The sequence below is a fragment of the Schistocerca americana genome, chromosome 6, assembly GCF_021461395.2.
Source record: "Schistocerca americana isolate TAMUIC-IGC-003095 chromosome 6, iqSchAmer2.1, whole genome shotgun sequence".
Lineage (NCBI taxonomy): Eukaryota > Metazoa > Arthropoda > Insecta > Orthoptera > Acrididae > Schistocerca > Schistocerca americana.
The window spans coordinates 340,686,915-340,704,985 of NC_060124.1; the positions used below are offsets into that span (position 1 = coordinate 340,686,915).

General features: G+C 45.0%; 1 protein-coding gene across 1 annotated transcript in view; it reads right to left on the reverse strand.

Moving 5' to 3' along the window:
- LOC124619443 (NACHT domain- and WD repeat-containing protein 1) overlaps positions 1-18,071 on the reverse strand; it is a 578,477-nt gene that overhangs the window by 153,957 nt on the left and 406,449 nt on the right. Inside the window, exon 7 of the mRNA XM_047145830.1 lies at positions 17,634-17,851. Coding sequence (XP_047001786.1) covers positions 17,634-17,851 — 218 coding nt within the window. The remainder of the gene's footprint in view (positions 1-17,633; positions 17,852-18,071) is intronic.

The window sequence follows — 18,071 nt, forward strand, 5'->3', positions numbered from 1 at the left end:
GTCTCCATGAAGCTGGGCTACGGTCCCGCACACCGTTAGGCCGTCTTCCGCTCACGCCCCAACATCGTGCAGCCCGCCTCCAGTGGTGTCGCGACAGGCGTGAATGGAGGGACGAATGGAGACGTGTCGTCTTCAGCGATGAGAGTCGCTTCTGCCTTGGTGCCAATGATGGTCGTATGCGAGTTTGGCGCCGTGCAGGTGAGCGCCACAATCAGGACTGCATACGACCGAGGCACACAGGGCCAACACCCGCCATCATGGTGTGGGGAGCGATCTCCTACACTGGCCGTACACCACTGGTGATCGTCGAGGGGACACTGAATAGTGCACGGTACATCCAAACCGTCATCGAACCCATCGTTCTACCATTCCTCGACCGGCAAGGGAACTTGCTGTTCCAACAGGACAATGCACGTCCGTATGTATCCTGTGCCACCCAACGTGCTCTAGAAGGTGTAAGTCAACTACCCTGGCCAGCAAGATCTCCGGATCTGACCCCCATTGAGCATGTTTGGGACTGGATGAAGCGTCGTCTCACGCGGTCTGCACGTCCAGCACGAACGCTGGTCCAACTGAGGCGCCAGGTGGAAATGGCATGGCAAGCCGTTCCACAGGACTACATCCAGCATCTCTACGATCGTCTCCATGGGAGAATAGCAGCCTGCATTGCTGTGAAAGGTGGATATACACTGTACTAGTGCCGACATTTTGCATGCTCTGTTGCCTGTGTCTATGTGCCTGTGGTTCTGTCAGTGTGATCATGTGATGTATCTGACCCCAGGAATGTGTCAATAAAGTTTCCCCTTCCTGGGACAATGAATTCACGGTGTTCTTATTTTAATTTCCAGGAGTGTATGTATTTAGCATGTACTGAAAAATGTGGCTGAAAGCTCCCAGCATCCACACTGCCACAAACATGCTGCTTCCCATTCAGTGGCGCATCGCCTTATGTATGTTCCATTATTCAAATCAACCTTTCAGACAGAGCTACAAACCATCAAACTGCTTCCAGCAATTGCTATATTTCTGCCCTGATTGATAATATTCGACGAATAAGGAAAATGAATAAAATTACACCACATCTATACGCTGTCCAACAACAATCACTCGTTTCAAAGCCAGATGCAAAATTCCATAGCTTGGCAACATTTCAGACAATCTTGCAATAATGTGTCAAAATTTTTCTTCGATAGCGAAGACAAAATGCAACCCTGTCAGAGAGTGGTACATATAAAATCACTTGCAAGCATTATAAAAGAGTGTATATTGGTCAGTCAGGCAGAGCTGTGGCAATTCAGCTACGTGAAAATGAGAGAAGTTGGCGATTAAAGAAGATAGATTCGACCTTTGCCTGGTTTGTTAACCATTTATATCTTTCAGAGAAGTGATACAGGTGGGGAATTTAGTGTAAAACCTACACAATTCTCTTGTTGCCATGTTAAAATTTGATTTGAGACCGAAGATTATCCGTGAAAATGATTGCAGAAGAATGATTTTAGAAAGACTTCATAAAAGAGTTCTTCGTGTCCGTGCCAACATTGCTGATAATTGGATTCTGCATCAGGATAATTCGCCATCCCATACTGCTCTGTCAGTACAGTAACTTTTAACCTCAAAACAGAATTCAGTACTACCACAGCCACCTTATTCACCAGATATTGCTCCGTGCGACTTTTTCCCATTTCGAAGAGTCAAGATGGCGGTCAAGAGAGACCATTTTCAAATAACACAAGATGTCCAAAAAGCTGTGGTGAGGGTCTTGGAGGATATTACAGAAGATGAGTTCCAGAAATGTTACCATCAATGGCAGAAGCGCTGGAAAAAGTGTGTGCAATCAGAAGGTAACTACTTTGAAGGAGACAGCACTAAACTTGACTAAAACGGTAAGCAACATTTTTTTCACATCACTCACATTACCTTATTGTCGCACCTCGTATATGCTGTCTCCTTTACAGATGAACCACACTTCCTTAAAATATTACCAGTAAACCGAAGGAGACCATTCGTCTTCCTTGTTAGAATCCTCACATACTCGTTTCATTTCATATCGCTTTGCAACATTACTCGCAGATATTTAAACGACTTGACTGTCTACCAGGACACTACTAATGCTGTATCCGAGCATTACGGGTTTGTTTTTCCTAATCATCCGCATTAACTTACAGTTTCCTACATTTAGAGCTAGTTGCCATTGATCACAACAACTAGAGGTTTTGTCTAAGTCACCTAGTATCATCGTACAGTCACTCACCTTCGACACTTTCCCGTACAACATCAGGAAACAACCATAGAATGCTACCCACCCTGTCTGCCAAATCGATTACGAATAGAGAAAGCAACAGCTGTCCTTCATAAAACCTGCGGCTCTCACTGGGGATCGTCAGCAGACATTCTGCGGGTATCAGCACTCGGTTTGGTATATTCAGCAGCAGAGTACTGTGCGCCTGCTGGCTTAACAATGCACACATAAAAAAGATAGAAGTACAACTTAACGAGGCCATGCACATTGTTAGTGGGTCAGTACGATATACTCTCACATACTGACTAGTTATCGTGAGCCACATTCCACCTCCTGATATCAGACGGAAGAGCGCGCTACTGCGTCGATACCACAAGATTGCTAAGAACACCGACCTTCCAATAATGGACGACGTATTCCCTGCGTAGCGAAAGAGACTAAGGTCAAGATACCCGATTCTCATCACAGCCAGGACTCCCATGGAAACTGAACTCAATCCCATCGATAAATGGAAACGCTGGTGGCAACAAAACTTTCCCACACTGCCTGATGGTGCCTTGCAGCCGGAAGAAACCCCCTGGATTTGACCAGGCTCGGGCAGTTTGGAGTGTTTCGAACCGCATCCGAACGGGCCATGGACGACGTGCAGTCTCTACAAGTGGGGCAGATCTTCATCACCATTGTGTGACGGTGGTGCGGAACGACAGACAGTTGCTCATGCTGTATCGACATGTCCCGCGCGTGCCTATAAGGGTCCTCTCGAAGATTTTCTCACAGCGACGAGTGATGTAATAAAATACATAAAAGACCTTGATATCCTTCTATAGCTGTTGTTATTTGTGTTATTTTATGCTGGAGAGCTCTAGTAGTTTTTAAATCTTTGTATACGTATTGCCATGTGATAAATAAATAAATAAATGGCTGTCCTCATCCATGGGTACTCCAGACGATACCACTGTCTCTGATAACCATTCGTCGTCGAAGACAATGAACACTCGCTGTCGAGGATAACATACTGGTTTCTGTAACTTAAGAAGTCTTCGACCCACTCACATATGTGGGAATCTATTCCATACGGTTTTACCTTCGTTAACAGTTTGTAATGAGTTACCGCCTCAAATGCTTGTCGGAAAATTTGAAATATGAAGTCTGCCATTGCCTTTCATCCATAGTTTACAGTATAAAAAAATGGTTCAAATGGCTATGAGCACTATGGGACTTAACAGCTGAGGTCATCAGTCCCCTAGACTTAGAACTACTTAAACCTAACTAACCTAAGGACATCACACACATCCATGCCCGAGGCAGGATTCGAAGCTGCAGCCGTAGCAGCGGCGCGGTTCCGGACTGAAGCGCCTAGAACCGCTCGGACACAACGGCCGGCGTTTACAGTATATCATGCGAGAAAAGGGTATGCTGAGTTTCACACGAACGATGCTTTCTAAAACCGTGTTGATCCATGGACGTGTTAACGGTCTGTACAAAATTTATTGTATTCGAATTCAGAACATGTTCTAGAATTCTGCAGCAAGCCTTTGTTAATCATATTGGTCTGTAATTTTGCCAGTCCGTCCTTTTACCCTTCTTATATACAGAAGTTACCTGCGTTTTTTCTTGTCGCTTAGGACTTAACGCTGGGCTCAGGGGCGGTTGCAGGGGGCGGGGGGGGGGGGGGCATGGGGGCTATAGCCCTACTCCCCCTCCCCCAATGGATTATCATATTACACTGGATAAAATGACTTCTGAAATCAACGAATATATTACTCCAACAGATTCAATCATCTTTTTTAATAATTATGTAGCAATATAGGTTGCAATCTATTTCAAACACATTTTAACGAAAGAATAAGAGCGGCAAATAGCTTACTACGTAAACCAGTACATATCATTTAACTTAAAATGGGCGTCTTATTATTTTTAACACACATTTTCTACCCTGAACTCCAAGACAGTACCAAAAACTACTTTAAGCAACACCAAGTTCTTCCAATTTGTCGGTGGAGGACCCCAACTCTCCTTTTGTTAAGCGATATTCCAGTCCTAAAGTTAAATGCCCAGGCACTAGATCAGACGAAATAGCGTCGTCCGGACATGAACAGGACGAAGAGAAGAAGCAGAATGTGGGATAAAATAATACTGTGTGATTCATCTTGCACCTATTTTCTGCCGCGCTGCCGCCATTTTCGAAATATTTTTGTGTTCCTTATGGCATGTAACACACAAAAATACGTTTGCGCCCACCATATAAATATTTAGGTTGCTTCTGACATTTATCGCACTTGCCCGCCTCAATTTCTGTAGAAATTCACAACCCACAGTGAGCAACAGCTCCGGGCTTCTATTTAATCGGGTCGGAACGACGCTACAACGTACAGGAAGCTGACCGCGGCGAAGTTTCCGCTCCCTGTTTGACAGAGCCCTTAAGGCCTTCCGTAACCGATCAAACAATTTATCAAGCTTGACTAGTTTCTCAAATTATTTTACAACCTGCCACTTAGTCTGACTCGTTTGCTTATACAGGGTATTACAAAAAGGTACGGCCAAACTTTCAGGAAACATTCCTCACACACAAATAAAGAAAAGATGTTATGTGGACATGTGTCCGGAAACGCTTAATTTCCATGTTAGAGCTCATTTAGTTTCGTCAGTATGTACTGTACTTCCTCGATTCGCCGCCAGTTCGCCCAATTGAAGGAAGGTAATGTTGACTTCGGTGCTTGTGTTGACATGCGACTCATTGCTCTACAGTACTAGCATCAAGCACATCAGTACGTAACATCAACAGGTTAGTGTGCATCACGAACGTGGTTTTGCAGTCAGTGCAATGTTTACAAATGCGGAGTTGGCAGATACCCATTTGATGTATGGATTAGCACGGGGCAATAGCTGTGGCGCGGTACGTTTGTATCGAGATAGATTTCCAGAACGAAGGTGTCCCGACAGGAAGACGTTCGAAGCAATTGATCGGCGTCTTAGGGAGCACGGAACATTCCAGCCTGTGACTCGCAACTGGGGAAGACCTAGAACGACGAGGACACCTGCAATGGACGAGGAAATTCTTCGTGCAGTTGACGATAACCATAAAGTCAGCGTCAGAGAAGCTGCTGCTGTACAAGGTAACATTGACCACGTCACTGTATGGAGAGTGCTACGGGAGAACCACTTGTTTCCGTACCATGTACAGCGTGTGCAGGCAGTAACAGCAGCTGATTGGCCTCCACGGGTACACTTCTGGGAATGGTTCATCCAACAATGTGTCAATCCTCATTTCAGTGCAAATGTTCTCTTTACGGACGAAGCTTCATTCCAACGTGATCAAATTGTAAATTATCACAATCATCATGTGTGGGCTGACGAGAATCCGCACGCAATTGTGCAATCATGTCATCAACACAGATTTTCTGTGAACGTTTGGGCAGGCATTGTTGGTGATGTCTTGATTGGGCTCTATGTTCTTTCACCTATGCTCAATGGAGCACGTTATCATGATTTCATACGGGATACTATACCTGTGCTGCTAGAACATGTGCCTTTACAAGTACGACACAACATGTGGTTCATGCACGATGGAGCTATGGAACTCGTGCACATTTCAGTCGAAGTGTTCGTACGCTTGTCAACAACAGATTCGGTGAACGATGGATTGGTAGAGGCGGACCAATTCCATGGCCTCCACGCTCTCCTGACCTCAACCCTCTTGACTTTCATTTATGGGGGCATTTGAAAGCTCTTGTCTACGCAACCTCGCTACCAAATGTAGATACTCTTCGTGCTCGTATTGTGGACGGCTGTGATACAATATGCCATTCTCCACGGCTGCATCAGAGCATCAGGGATTCCATGCGACGGAGGGTGGATGCATGTATCCTCGCTAACGGAGGATATTTTGAACATTTCCTGTAACAAAGTGTTTGAAGTCACGATGCTACGTTCTGTTCCTGTGTGTTTCCATTCCATGATTAATGTGATTTGAAGAGAAGTGATAAAATGAGCTCTAACATGGAAAGTAAGCGTTTCCGGACACATGTCCACATAACATATTTTCTTTCTTTGTGTGTGAGGAATGTTTCCTGAAAGTTAGGCCGTACCTTTTTGTAACACGCTGTATAGTTCGTGTCTCAGAGAAATTTTGATTGACGGTATATTTAACATGATGGCGGATGTTTTTTGTGTGTGGAAACTACAGTGCACGATAAAAACAAATAAGTACTGGCATTTACCAATATGGTAGAGATGTTGCGTCTTTCCCAGCCACACATTACGCAGGAAGATGTTGAAGAAAATCAATATTCTACGCACAACGAAAAAGTGGGAGTGCTACTAGAAATATCGAATCTCTCTGGTTCTTCCACGAACGATGTGTATGTTCCCAAGTTGTGGTATTTAATGAACTTTCGTTATGGACCATACAGAATACATTTTCGTGTAAGTGTATGTCTCCATTTTCAAAGTGATTGCAAAGCAGTTCTATTAAAAGTTTGACTGTCCATTCGGAAAAGTTTCATGTAATAATCAAGTTCTGAGTGTAATGTTCCCTTTAGCAGATTTTTGACCATCCCCCGGACCAGCGTCCTAGTTTTCGGTACGCATGCGACAGCATGCGCTACCATTACGTTCCAAAATGCTGGGCATAGAAACGGAATTTTTTCGGAGTTCATACCACAGGTTCTATTGCTGCTGGAAAGGTAGGGCCAAGTGTTCTGGATAGCCCTAGGAATGGGGATGTTTCGTATAGCAAAGAGATGGATTGTATTGCTGTGACTATCATATAGGACAGGTTCAAAGTTTGAGTATTACACACTTCCGCTGTTTAGGCAGACGGAGCAAATCAGTTAATTATTTTTGCATTAGACGTTGTCTGCGGTGCACCTCAACGGATTTATGAAGGTACAATTTGGTTCTTAGGCGGTTCCTGAGAAAATCCGAACGTTTTTCGCCATTTTTTCGGCGTCAGCATCGAATATCTAAATAACTTATCGCAGTAAATTGCTCAAATTTCAATGGTACATTCTCGGGGCATTTATGTAGAAGTGTCACCTTCCCGTTTTCGAAAACCGTTATCCGAAGTCGAGAAATACATCAAAAACATGGTTTATGGGCATCACAAACCAGTCGAGGAGTCCAAGACAGGTACGCACGGCAAATGCCTGAATTTTTTACGACATATTTCTAAAACGCTGTTCTGGATTGGTTGGTCGGTTGGTTTGAGGAAGGAGACCAGACAGCGAGGTCATCGGTCTCATCGGATTAGGGAAGGACGGGGAAGGAAGTCGGCCGTGCCCTTTGAAAGGAACCATCCCGGCATTTGCCTGGAGCGATTTAGGGAAGTCACGGAAAACCTAAATCAGGATGGCCGGACGCGGGATTGAACCGTCGTCCTCCCGAATGCGAGTCCAGTGTCTAACCACTGCGCCACCTCGCTCGGTGCTGTTCTGGAATAAGCTTAAAAATTTCCGTGACATCTCTATCTGTTTCAGAGATATAGAGGTTCAAAGTTACCCTACTTGTGCACGTAAAATCTGTTACGGGGCGAAAACGTAGTTCCTAAAGTGACGTAGCACAGAGAAGTATGCTGTTAACTTTTGTTTGTCGCGCCCCTCTACTGCCAAAAATGGAAACTTCGCTTCCCCTTTCACAATAATAATACCGTGTTGTCACAACAAGCACCTGAAAATGCAACCGATTAGCTCATTGTGTTGGCGTTGGTGGTTAAAAGAGAAAGTAGAAAGCACTTGGTGAGCGAGAAACGACAAACGCGCATGTATGATTTCTCCCTCGGCACTAGGAATATGAAGGTGAGGCGTGCGCCTTGTATCGATCAGTCGGTATAGTGTAAATACCGAACGGAAGTAGTATAGATTAGTGAAGACCTGTTATTAGAGCCCCAATTTCCATTCACTATTATATTTTAAACATACTTGCATTCAGTATCTGCCACAAGAACAAAATTGCACAATGAAGCACGCGTTCAAGTGTGTGAGTTCCTAAGGGACCAAACTGCTGAGGTCAGTGGTCCCTAGTCTTACACACTACTTAAACAAACTTATGCTAAGAACAACACACACACACACACACACACACACACACACACACACACACACACACATGTAGCCATGCCCGAGGGAGGACTCGAATCTCCGGCGAGAGGGGCCGCGCAATCCATGGCATGGCGCCTCTAACCGCACGGCCACTCCGCGCGGCTTCAAGCGTTCATTGGATCATGAGCGGTAGAGTATTTGTTACAGTGCGAAAATTTGAAGTTAGTGTTTTATCTCAAGGGCGTGCAGGTGGAGGACAGCGAGAGAGTACCTTATCTGTCTCCGTTTCGGAGCTGCCAACCGGCGAGTTCGCGCGCATTATACCAAAAGGCTGCAGTGGTATAAATTTGACACGAAAGAAACATAGATTCGAGAGTGCGCATTACACAGATAGACGCTCATCTTGAAATGCGTTGCTCACATGCATCAGGGAAAAAAGCTTCGGTACTCGGACGAGAACTGGTGTATTCAGCGTGGTATGGCCGTTGGCATCAGGGAAAATGAAACTGTTTTAAAGGTGTTGTAGCACTAAGAAAGTTGTAGAGAAACACAACTCAAAACGTATTGAGCGTTCCAGGTCGTGTCAGATAGTTTTATAGAAATACTATTAACAGCACTCGTAGTTAACCGCTCATTTCGTTAATATTTAAATGTCAACACCAGAAAATACACCACGACACAGCATCACTTCTCTCGCATCTTTAATGCCACAACAGCAAGATTTTGACGATGAGGCCAGTGGGGAAAAAGAGGTTTATCGATACGAAACGTTCCGACTTCTTCTGATATGCCACGGGAAGAACAACTAAAAATATGCGTACTGCACCACTCTCGGCCACTTTCCTTTGTGGATGTCAAGGAAACACTTTTGCTTTGACGACTAAAAACAAAGAAAAGGGGAGAAAATGGTTTAGGCCTATGTGTTTACTCACAATTCTATGAAACAGAACCGTCCAAAAATTGGCAAAATTTTTCATTTCTAAAATAATAATTAGTTCAACCAAATTACCACAGATTTTGCATAATCTTGAATTTGGTCATAATTCACATGAGTAAAGAGAGTACCTGTTACGCCTATGCAACTTACTGTAACATGTACATTGAAGCGAGGAAAGTTATTTGTATCCCTTATGAATTTTTAAATAAAGGACATTACATAAAAAAATTCTTCGACATATGCAACTATTCCCTAAATGGTTAAATGGTCAATACACCCATTTGCATGGAAATTCGGGCTCTACTCATTACAGAAATGGCCAGTTTCAAATGTGGCGCTTATTTCTAGGAAAGAAACATGGACGATAAATAGTTTAGACAAGAAGAGAATAGAAGCTTTCAAAATGTGATGCTACAGAAGAATGCTGAAGATTAGATGGGTAGATCACGTGACCAATGAGGAGGTATTGAACGGAATTGGGGAGAAGAGAAATTTGTAGCGCAACTTGACTAGAAGAAGGGATCGGTTGCTAGGACATGTTCGGAGGCATCAAGGGAAGTGTGTGTGTGTGTGTGTGTGTGTGTGTGTGTGTGTGTGTGTGTGTGGAGGGGGGGGGTAAAAGTCGTAGAGGGACACTAAGAGATGACTACACAAAGAAGATTCAGAAGGATGTAGGTTGCAGTAGTTACTCGGAGATGGAGTTTGCACAGGTTAGAGTAGCATGGAGAGCTGCATCTAACCAGTTTCTGGACTGAAGACCACAACAACAACATTGTGAAAATAAGTCTGTTAGAGTACATCGCAATGAACAGAAGAAAAATGGCGACTACTGACAGGTCGGTACGGCTGTGAGCAGTGTGAAACAAAAGATAGGTCACACAAATTTCTTCGAATTGGGAGGGTACTGATCGACCGAAATATAGCCTGTCGCAACTATTTTGCGGCTAAGGGTTATAAGGGCAAAAAAAGTTCATCAACTTTTATAAATATTTTATTGTAAACATGCACTATTTGTATACGCATTTGGATGTAAAAAATAAATCAATGTGATGAATGAGCTTTATTTTTGCAAAGACTTTCAGCTCTTGGTTGAACAGAAGAAAGTGTGCAACGTAAATTACTAACAATATTGAGTATGCTTCTGTATTTCCTTTTCATTGCTAGAACTGCTGAAAACGCTCTTTCGCACAAAGTGTTTGAAAATGACAATTGCTTACTTTGCTGTGCTGAGATAAAATTTCAGATATTTTAACCAAAAATAATGGCATATTCATCTAATGAAAGTCATATTTGGCTGGGGCCGCGCGGAGTGGCCGTGTGGTTTGAGGCGCCATGTCACGGATTGCGCGGCCCCTCCCGCCGGAGGCTCGAGTCCTCCCTCGGGCATGGGGGTGTGTGTTGTTCTTAGCGTACGTTAGTTTAAGTAGTGTGCAAGTCTAGGGGCCGATTACCTAAGCAGTTTGTTCCCTTAGCAATTCACACACATTTAAACATTCATATTTGGCTGCAGAATCGTTTTTAATTTCCAAAGCTTGCTTTTGCAGTGTTTCCGACAGCACATCTATGCCTACGTAAAAGGATCTGTTGCCAATATGTGAATGTTATTATTACACGAGCAAGGGGAGTAGCGTTTGAATTCGTTAGTTAGATGCAGCAAATGATTTTATATTTTATTCGTAATATGTTTGGTTAAAGACCTCCATAAAGAGTGCTTCTTCCAGGATTCCAAATAATCTGGGAAAAGAGAAATAATTGCAGGTTACAGTTTTACGTTTCCAAAGTAGCAACTTAACAGTACACGCTGTGATGGCACCGCGAAGAATTTGTTCGAATCTACACCTTGCAATTTCAAGTTCAGTGAGTTCAACTAATCGAAAATGTATCTGACAGATAAGCCAACATAATTGAACACTTGACTTTCGGAGTTACACACAATTCAGTTTGGTTTTGAATTTCCAAACACTGAATCACTTCATCTGTAAGTTCAAATAATCTAGCTAACATCTTTCCTTTTGAGAGCCAACTTACTTCCGTGTGAAATAGCAATTACTTTAGATTCTGTTGCCAAATCTTTACAAAGTGACGTAAAAAGACGCCATATGATTCACAATTTTGATGCACAATTTTAAGTTCGTTTCGTAGTGTCTTAGCTGCCATGGCCTGACGGTGCATAACACAAGTGAACTGAAATTTTCTCTGATCATCTGCACGAAGCCTGAGCGAGATCCAAGCATTGACGTGGCTGCGTCTGTGCATCCGGCGATCAGCTTTTGTTACGACAGTTCATATTTGCAAGAGAGTTCAGATATCGCTGTCATTATATGAATTGCTTTTGAAGTAGGCGTTTGCTCTGTAGAAAATAGCATCTCGTTTTGAAGTGTTTCGTTTTGTATGTATCGAACGAAAACTAACAAGTTAACAACTATTTGCAACCGTTGCTTTCGTCTAACTGTATTGTGAAAAATTCTGCTCCTTCACGGCCTGTGCTAACTAATTTGTTATGTATTCGGCCATATCATCAATCCGAAGTTTCACAGAGTTATCAGAAATCGGTATTTGTGAAAGATTTGTTTATTTTCTGGTCCACGAACAATATCAGCTGCTTTCAATCAACAGGGCTTGGCAAGTGTTTCTTCGACAGTAAGACTTTTCCTAGTCTTTGCGATGAGTAGCGGTAACTCATAGGAAGATAGGATCGCTGTTTCAGAAAACGGTCCAAATGGCTCTGAGCACTATGGGACTCAACTGCTGTGGTCATCAGTCCCCTAGAACTTAGAACTACTTAAACCTAACTAACCTAAGGACGTCACACACATCCATGCCCGAGGCAGGATTCGAACCTGCGACCGTAGCGGTCGCGCGGTTCCAGACTGTTGCGCCTAGAACCGCTCGGCCACTCCGGCCGGCGCTGTTTCAGAAAACCGAGCAAAGGATCCAGTACTAGTTAACTTCATACGTTTCAAACTCGCACATTTTGCAGCAAAAAACTGCATCGGTTTACTTTTTTAAAGCGCTATGTTTAGTGCGCAAATGCCGTTCGAGACGGCAAGGTCTCATGGCATCATTGCCCAATACTTCGTAACAAATAACACGTTGCGGCTAATCGACACCATTGTTTTGTACAGCAACAAAATCGTATTTAATGTAATCATCACTGTATTTGTGTTTATCCAACAAACTCATGACGAAGTAAGGAAAGAAACAGTTTCGCAAGTCGTCAGTTCACATCAAAAGTACACACGACTAAGCTGCATGTTTGATCGATAATGAATGAACAACCCAGTCCAACTAAGACTTCAGCGACAGCAATGCTTGTTTCGGAATCGGAATGACGTGCGACAATCAGCCAAGTTTCCGCATGTTTACTGTACTTGTACGCTACGAATTTTAGTGGTCATATTGGCTACGGTCAGTTACTGCGGTTACATTCAGGCTGATGATCTACGAAGAAAACGAATCACAGAGTACAGGGAAAGTGCTGGGTACCCAGTAAACAGTTCGTCATAAGTACTAACACATTTGTCTTGATTAAAAAGCTACTTTTTAAATATCGCTGGCCTCGGCCACGTCCTCTTTTATACGTCCACACGTCCCCCTTCGGGGTCGTGCCCCACAGTTTGAAAACCAATGTTGTAAAGTGTCTCCGTTACCATCATGGAACACCAAGTCGTAGTACTGAAGCACATGCAAAATCATTTTGCACGTAAAATCAGGCCTGAGGCGGAAATAAAATTAGTTTTGCATTGTTTCAGATAAGTAAACGCCGGCCTCGGTGGTCTCGCGATTCTAGGCGCGCAGTCAGGAACCGCGTGACTGCTACGGTCGCAGGCTCGAATCCTGCATCGGGCATCGATGTGTGTGATGTCCTTAGGTTAGTTAGGTTTAAGTAGTTCTAAGTTCTAGGGGACTGATGACCACAGCAGTTGAGTCCCATAGTGCTCAGAGCCGTTTTTGAACATAAGTAAACTATCAAAATTTTATTGATCCATGAAGTTCTTTTCGTATGAGTGACATGCAATGCCGCAGCAGGGAAGCGAGGGGAATCAGCGGAAAATTGCTCCTATCGGAGCACAAAAAAGGCGACTGCGCTCCTGTTTATTTAAAAGAGTCTGACTGAAAAGTGAGATGCCAGCTGCCTCATCCTACCTTCCTCAGCACTTTTAAAAATTTTCCCAAACATTTAGGCACGCTCTTTTTAACATGCAACTCCCCTCTCATTCCAACAAGCTCCCATCACTGTAACACGCTCGCATCTGCTAGTCCATCGCTGTAAGTCGCTCATACGCATCCACTGTCACTTGCCCATTATTTCTCTCTCTTTCTCAGCCCAGCTCGTTGTCATTGTCTCTTTGTGTCTCTAATTGTCACTGTCTCCTGTCTCTTAGCCACAGTGTGCTACTACTACTGCTGGATCTTCTCACTATTACTGCCTGCCTCATGCGCTCTCTTACTGCAACTATCTCAGTCATTCGTTCTTACTGCTGTAACCTCTCGTTGCCATTGTCATAAACTCTCTCTCTCTCATTATCACTGGCTCTCATTCACTTCCACTTTCTTCTTTACTCCTCTTTCACAGGCAGAGGTCCTCCTCTGTTTTCCTAGCATGTCTTGCCACTGTCAACTATGTTCCACTGACATTGTGCCCCTCTGTTTCTTTCAAACTGCCATTGTCTCCTTCGCCCTTTCTATATCACAACTACTGTTTGCTATCTTTCAGTATTTATTACTTTTCCGTCTCTTTCCCGCTGCTAATTTCTCCTCGTGTCTTAGCAAAGAAAAGCGCGAGTATGTTCACATCCCAAAATTTTTGGGAAAATTTTTAAGGTGCTGTGGGAGGTAGAATTTGGCAGCTGCTACCGCACTTTCCAGTCAGAATTTTTTATTAAGAAGAAGCACATTAGCCTTTTATGTCTTCCCATAGGATCATTTTTCCGGTGGTTGTTTTCTTCTTTATACACAGCGCTAAAGTCAATGCGAGAATCGCTTGGTCTGTATTGGTAGCTATTCTCGCCAGTGTCAAAATACTTCGTGACACGATCGCCTAGCATGACACCTACTTAAAATGTGAGATTAAATTTGACACAGTTGGTTGGTAGGTCTGTGCGCTTGTTTGAAAAACCAGTGAATAGGAAACAAGGAATTTGAAAAACAAATTTCACCGTTACCAGGAGTCTTTGCACTGAAGTGATCAAAGTCATGGGACAGATATTTGCACACACACAGATGGCGGTAGAATCGCGTACATAAGGCATGAAAGGGTGGTGAATTAGCGGAACTGTTTTTGGTAAGCAGCTGATCCATGTGAAAAGGTTTCCGAAGTGACTATGGCCGTATGACGGGGATTAACAGATTTTGAACGCGCAATGGTAGCTGGAGCTGGACACCATAGGACATTCCATTTTGGAAATCGTTAGGGAAGTCAGTATTCCGAGAATCACAATGTCAAGAGTGGGCCAGGAATACCAAATTTCAGGCATTACCTCTCACTACGGACAACGCAGCAGCCAACGGTCTTCACTTAACGACCGAGAGCAGCGGCGTTTGCGTAGAGTTGTCAGTGCTAACAGACAAGCAACACAGCGTGACATAACCGCAGAAATCAACGTGGGACGTACGAAGAACGTGTCCGTTAGCGCAGTGCCGCAAAATCTGGGGTTGATGGGCTATGGCAGCAGACGACCAATGCGAGTGCCTCTTGCTGGCAGCACGTCATCGCAACAAGCGCCAGTCGTGGGCTCGTGACCATATCTGTTGGACCCTAGACGGCTGGAAAACCGTGGCCTGGTGAGATGATGCTATTGGTTTGTGGCGCTCTCGACATCGCGGTCATCAGCGCCAGTACAAGTTCCAAATCTTCTCCACGGTCGGAGAAAATCTCCGAGCCGGCCGGGAATCGAACCCGGGACCCCTTGATCCAGAGGCAGCAACGCTAGCTACTAACGACGAGTTGCGGACGACCTGGTGAGATGAGTTCCTATTTCTGTTAGTAAGAGTTGATGATGGGGTTTGAAAGTGATGCAGACCCAACAAAACCATGGACCCAAGTTGTTAACATGGCACTGTGCAAGCTTGTGGTGGCTCCACAATGGTGTGGGCTGTTTTTACATGGAATGGACTGGGTACCCTGGTCCAACTGAGCCGATCATTGATGGAAATGGTTATTTTCGGCTAGTTGGAAAACATTTGCAGCCGTTCATGCCCACCCTGATAGGTCAGGGTGGCGGATTGCCGTCCTATGTGCCCGGGTTCGATTCCCGGCTGGGTCGGAGATTTTCTTCGCTCATAGACTGGGTGTTGTGTTGTCTCCATTATCATTTCATCACCATCTGGCGCGCGGGTCGCCCAATGTGGCGTCGAATGTAATAAGACCTGCACCAAGGCGGCCGGACCTGCCCCGCAAGGGGCCTCCCGGCCCATGACGCCAAACGCTCATTTCCATTTTCCATAGACCTCATGTTCCTAAAAAACGATGGAATTTTTATGGACGATAGTGCGCCCTGTCAGAACATTCTGGAAAGTTCGAAAGAATGGTTTATTGAACTAGATGGTCCGGCATAAATCCCATCGAACATTTACGGCTCATAATCTAGAGGTCAGTCCGTGGGCAAAGTCCTACACCCGCCACACTTTCGAATTATGAATGGAGGTAGAGGCAGTATGGCTCAGTATTTCTGCAGGAGACATCTAGCAACTTGTTGAGTCCGTGCTACGCCGAGTTGCTGCACTACACCGGGCGAAAAGAGGTCCGACACTATAATGCGAGATATTCCGTGACTTTTGTCCCTCAGTGTAGACTTGGGATGTACACTACTGGCCATTAAAATTGCTACAGCACGACGATGACGTGCTACAGACGCGAAATTTAACCGACAGGAAGAAGATGCTGTGATATACAAATGATTAGCTTTTCAGAGCATTCACACAAGGCTGGCGCCGGTGGAGACACCTACAACGTGCTGAAATGAGGAAAGTTTTCAACCGATTTCTCATACACAAACAGCAGTTGTTCGGCGTTACCTGGTGAAACGTTGTTGTGATGTCTCGTGTAAGGAGGAGAAAGCCGGCCGAAGTGGCCGTGCGGTTAGAGGCGCTCCAGTCTGGAACCGCAAGACCGCTACGGTCGCAGGTTCGAATCCTGCCTCGGGCTTGGATGTTTGTGATGTCCTTAGGTTAGTTAGGTTTAACTAGTTCTATGTTCTAGGGGACTAATGACCTCAGCAGTTGAGTCCCATAGTGCTCAGAGCCATTTGAACCATTTTTAAGGAGGAGAAATGCGTACCATCACGTTTCCGACTTTGATAAAGGTCGGATTGTAGCCTATCGAGATTGCGGTTTATTGTATCGCGACATTGGTGCGCGCGTTGGTCGAGATCCAATGACTGTTGGCAGAATATGGAATCGGTGGGTTCAGGAGGGTAATACGTGCTGGATTCCAACGGCCTCGTATCACTAGCCGTCGAGATGACAGGCATCTTATCCGCATCGCTGTAACGGATCGTGCAGACACGTCTCGATCCCGGAGTCAACAGACGGGGAAGTTTGCAAGACAACCATCTGCACGAACAGTTCGACGACGTTTGCAGCAGCATGGACTATCAGCTCGGAGACCACGGCTGTGGTTACCTTTGACGCTGCATCACAGACAGGACCGCCTGCGATGGTGTACTCAACGACAAACCTGGGTGCACGAATGGGAAAACGTCATGAATCCAGGTTGTTTACAGCATCATGATGGTCGCATCCGTGTTTGGCGACATCGCGGTGAACGCACATTGGAAGCGTGTATTTGTCATCGCCATACAGGCGTATCACCCGGCGTGATTGTATTGTGTGCCATTTGTTACACGTCTCGGTGACCTCTTGTTCGCATTGACGCCACTTTGAACAGTGAGTGTTACAGTTCAGATGTGTTACGACCCGTGGCTCTACCCTTCATTCGATCCCTGCGAAACCCTACATTTCAGCACGATAATGCACGACCGCATGTTGCAGGTCCTGTATTGGCCTTTCTGGATACAGAATATGTTCTACTGCTGCCCTGGCCAGCACATTCTCCAGATCTCTCACCAATTGAAATCGTCTGGTCAATGGTGGCCGAGCAACTGGCTCGTCACTATATGCCAGTCACTACTCTTGATGAACTGTGGTATCGTGTTGAGGCTGCATGGGCAACTGTACCTGTACACGCCATCCAAGCTCTGTTTGGCTCAATGCCCAGGCGTATCAAGGCCGTTATTACGGCCAGAGGTGGTTGTTCTGGGTACTGATTTCTCAGGGTCTATGCACCGAAATTGCATGAAAATGTAATCACATGTCAGTTCTAGTATAATATATTTGTCCAATGAATACCCGTTTATGATCTGCATTTCTTCTTGGTGTAGCAATTTTAATGGCCAGTAGTTTAATTCTGGGGTCGTACCTTGAAGCCGGGTATGTGCAGCGCGGTGGGCTGCAGGCGGTAGCAGGGCGGCTGCGCGGCGCTGTCGAGGCGGTACCACTTGCGCAGCAGCTCCTTGTTGTCGGCGCGCTCCAGCGCCATCTCGAAGTCCTGCGTCTCCACCGTGTTGGGCAGCAGCGGCGTGCCCAGCGAGTTGCTCAGGAACAGCACCGGCACCACGTACGCCGTCTGCATCTCGCCTGCGGCACAAACACCTTTTCTGTATCACACCCTTCACTAGTGTGTTATCTCACTAGGCATTTGACTGTGTGAACCATAGTATCCTGCTAGACAAACTGAAGCTCTACGAGATTTATGGTATAGCCAATCAATAGACAGCGTAGTATAAAAAAATACAAAAGGTTCTACTTGATAATTCAACCAATGTTGAGAGTTGAGAGTCTTCAGACTGGGAGGAAA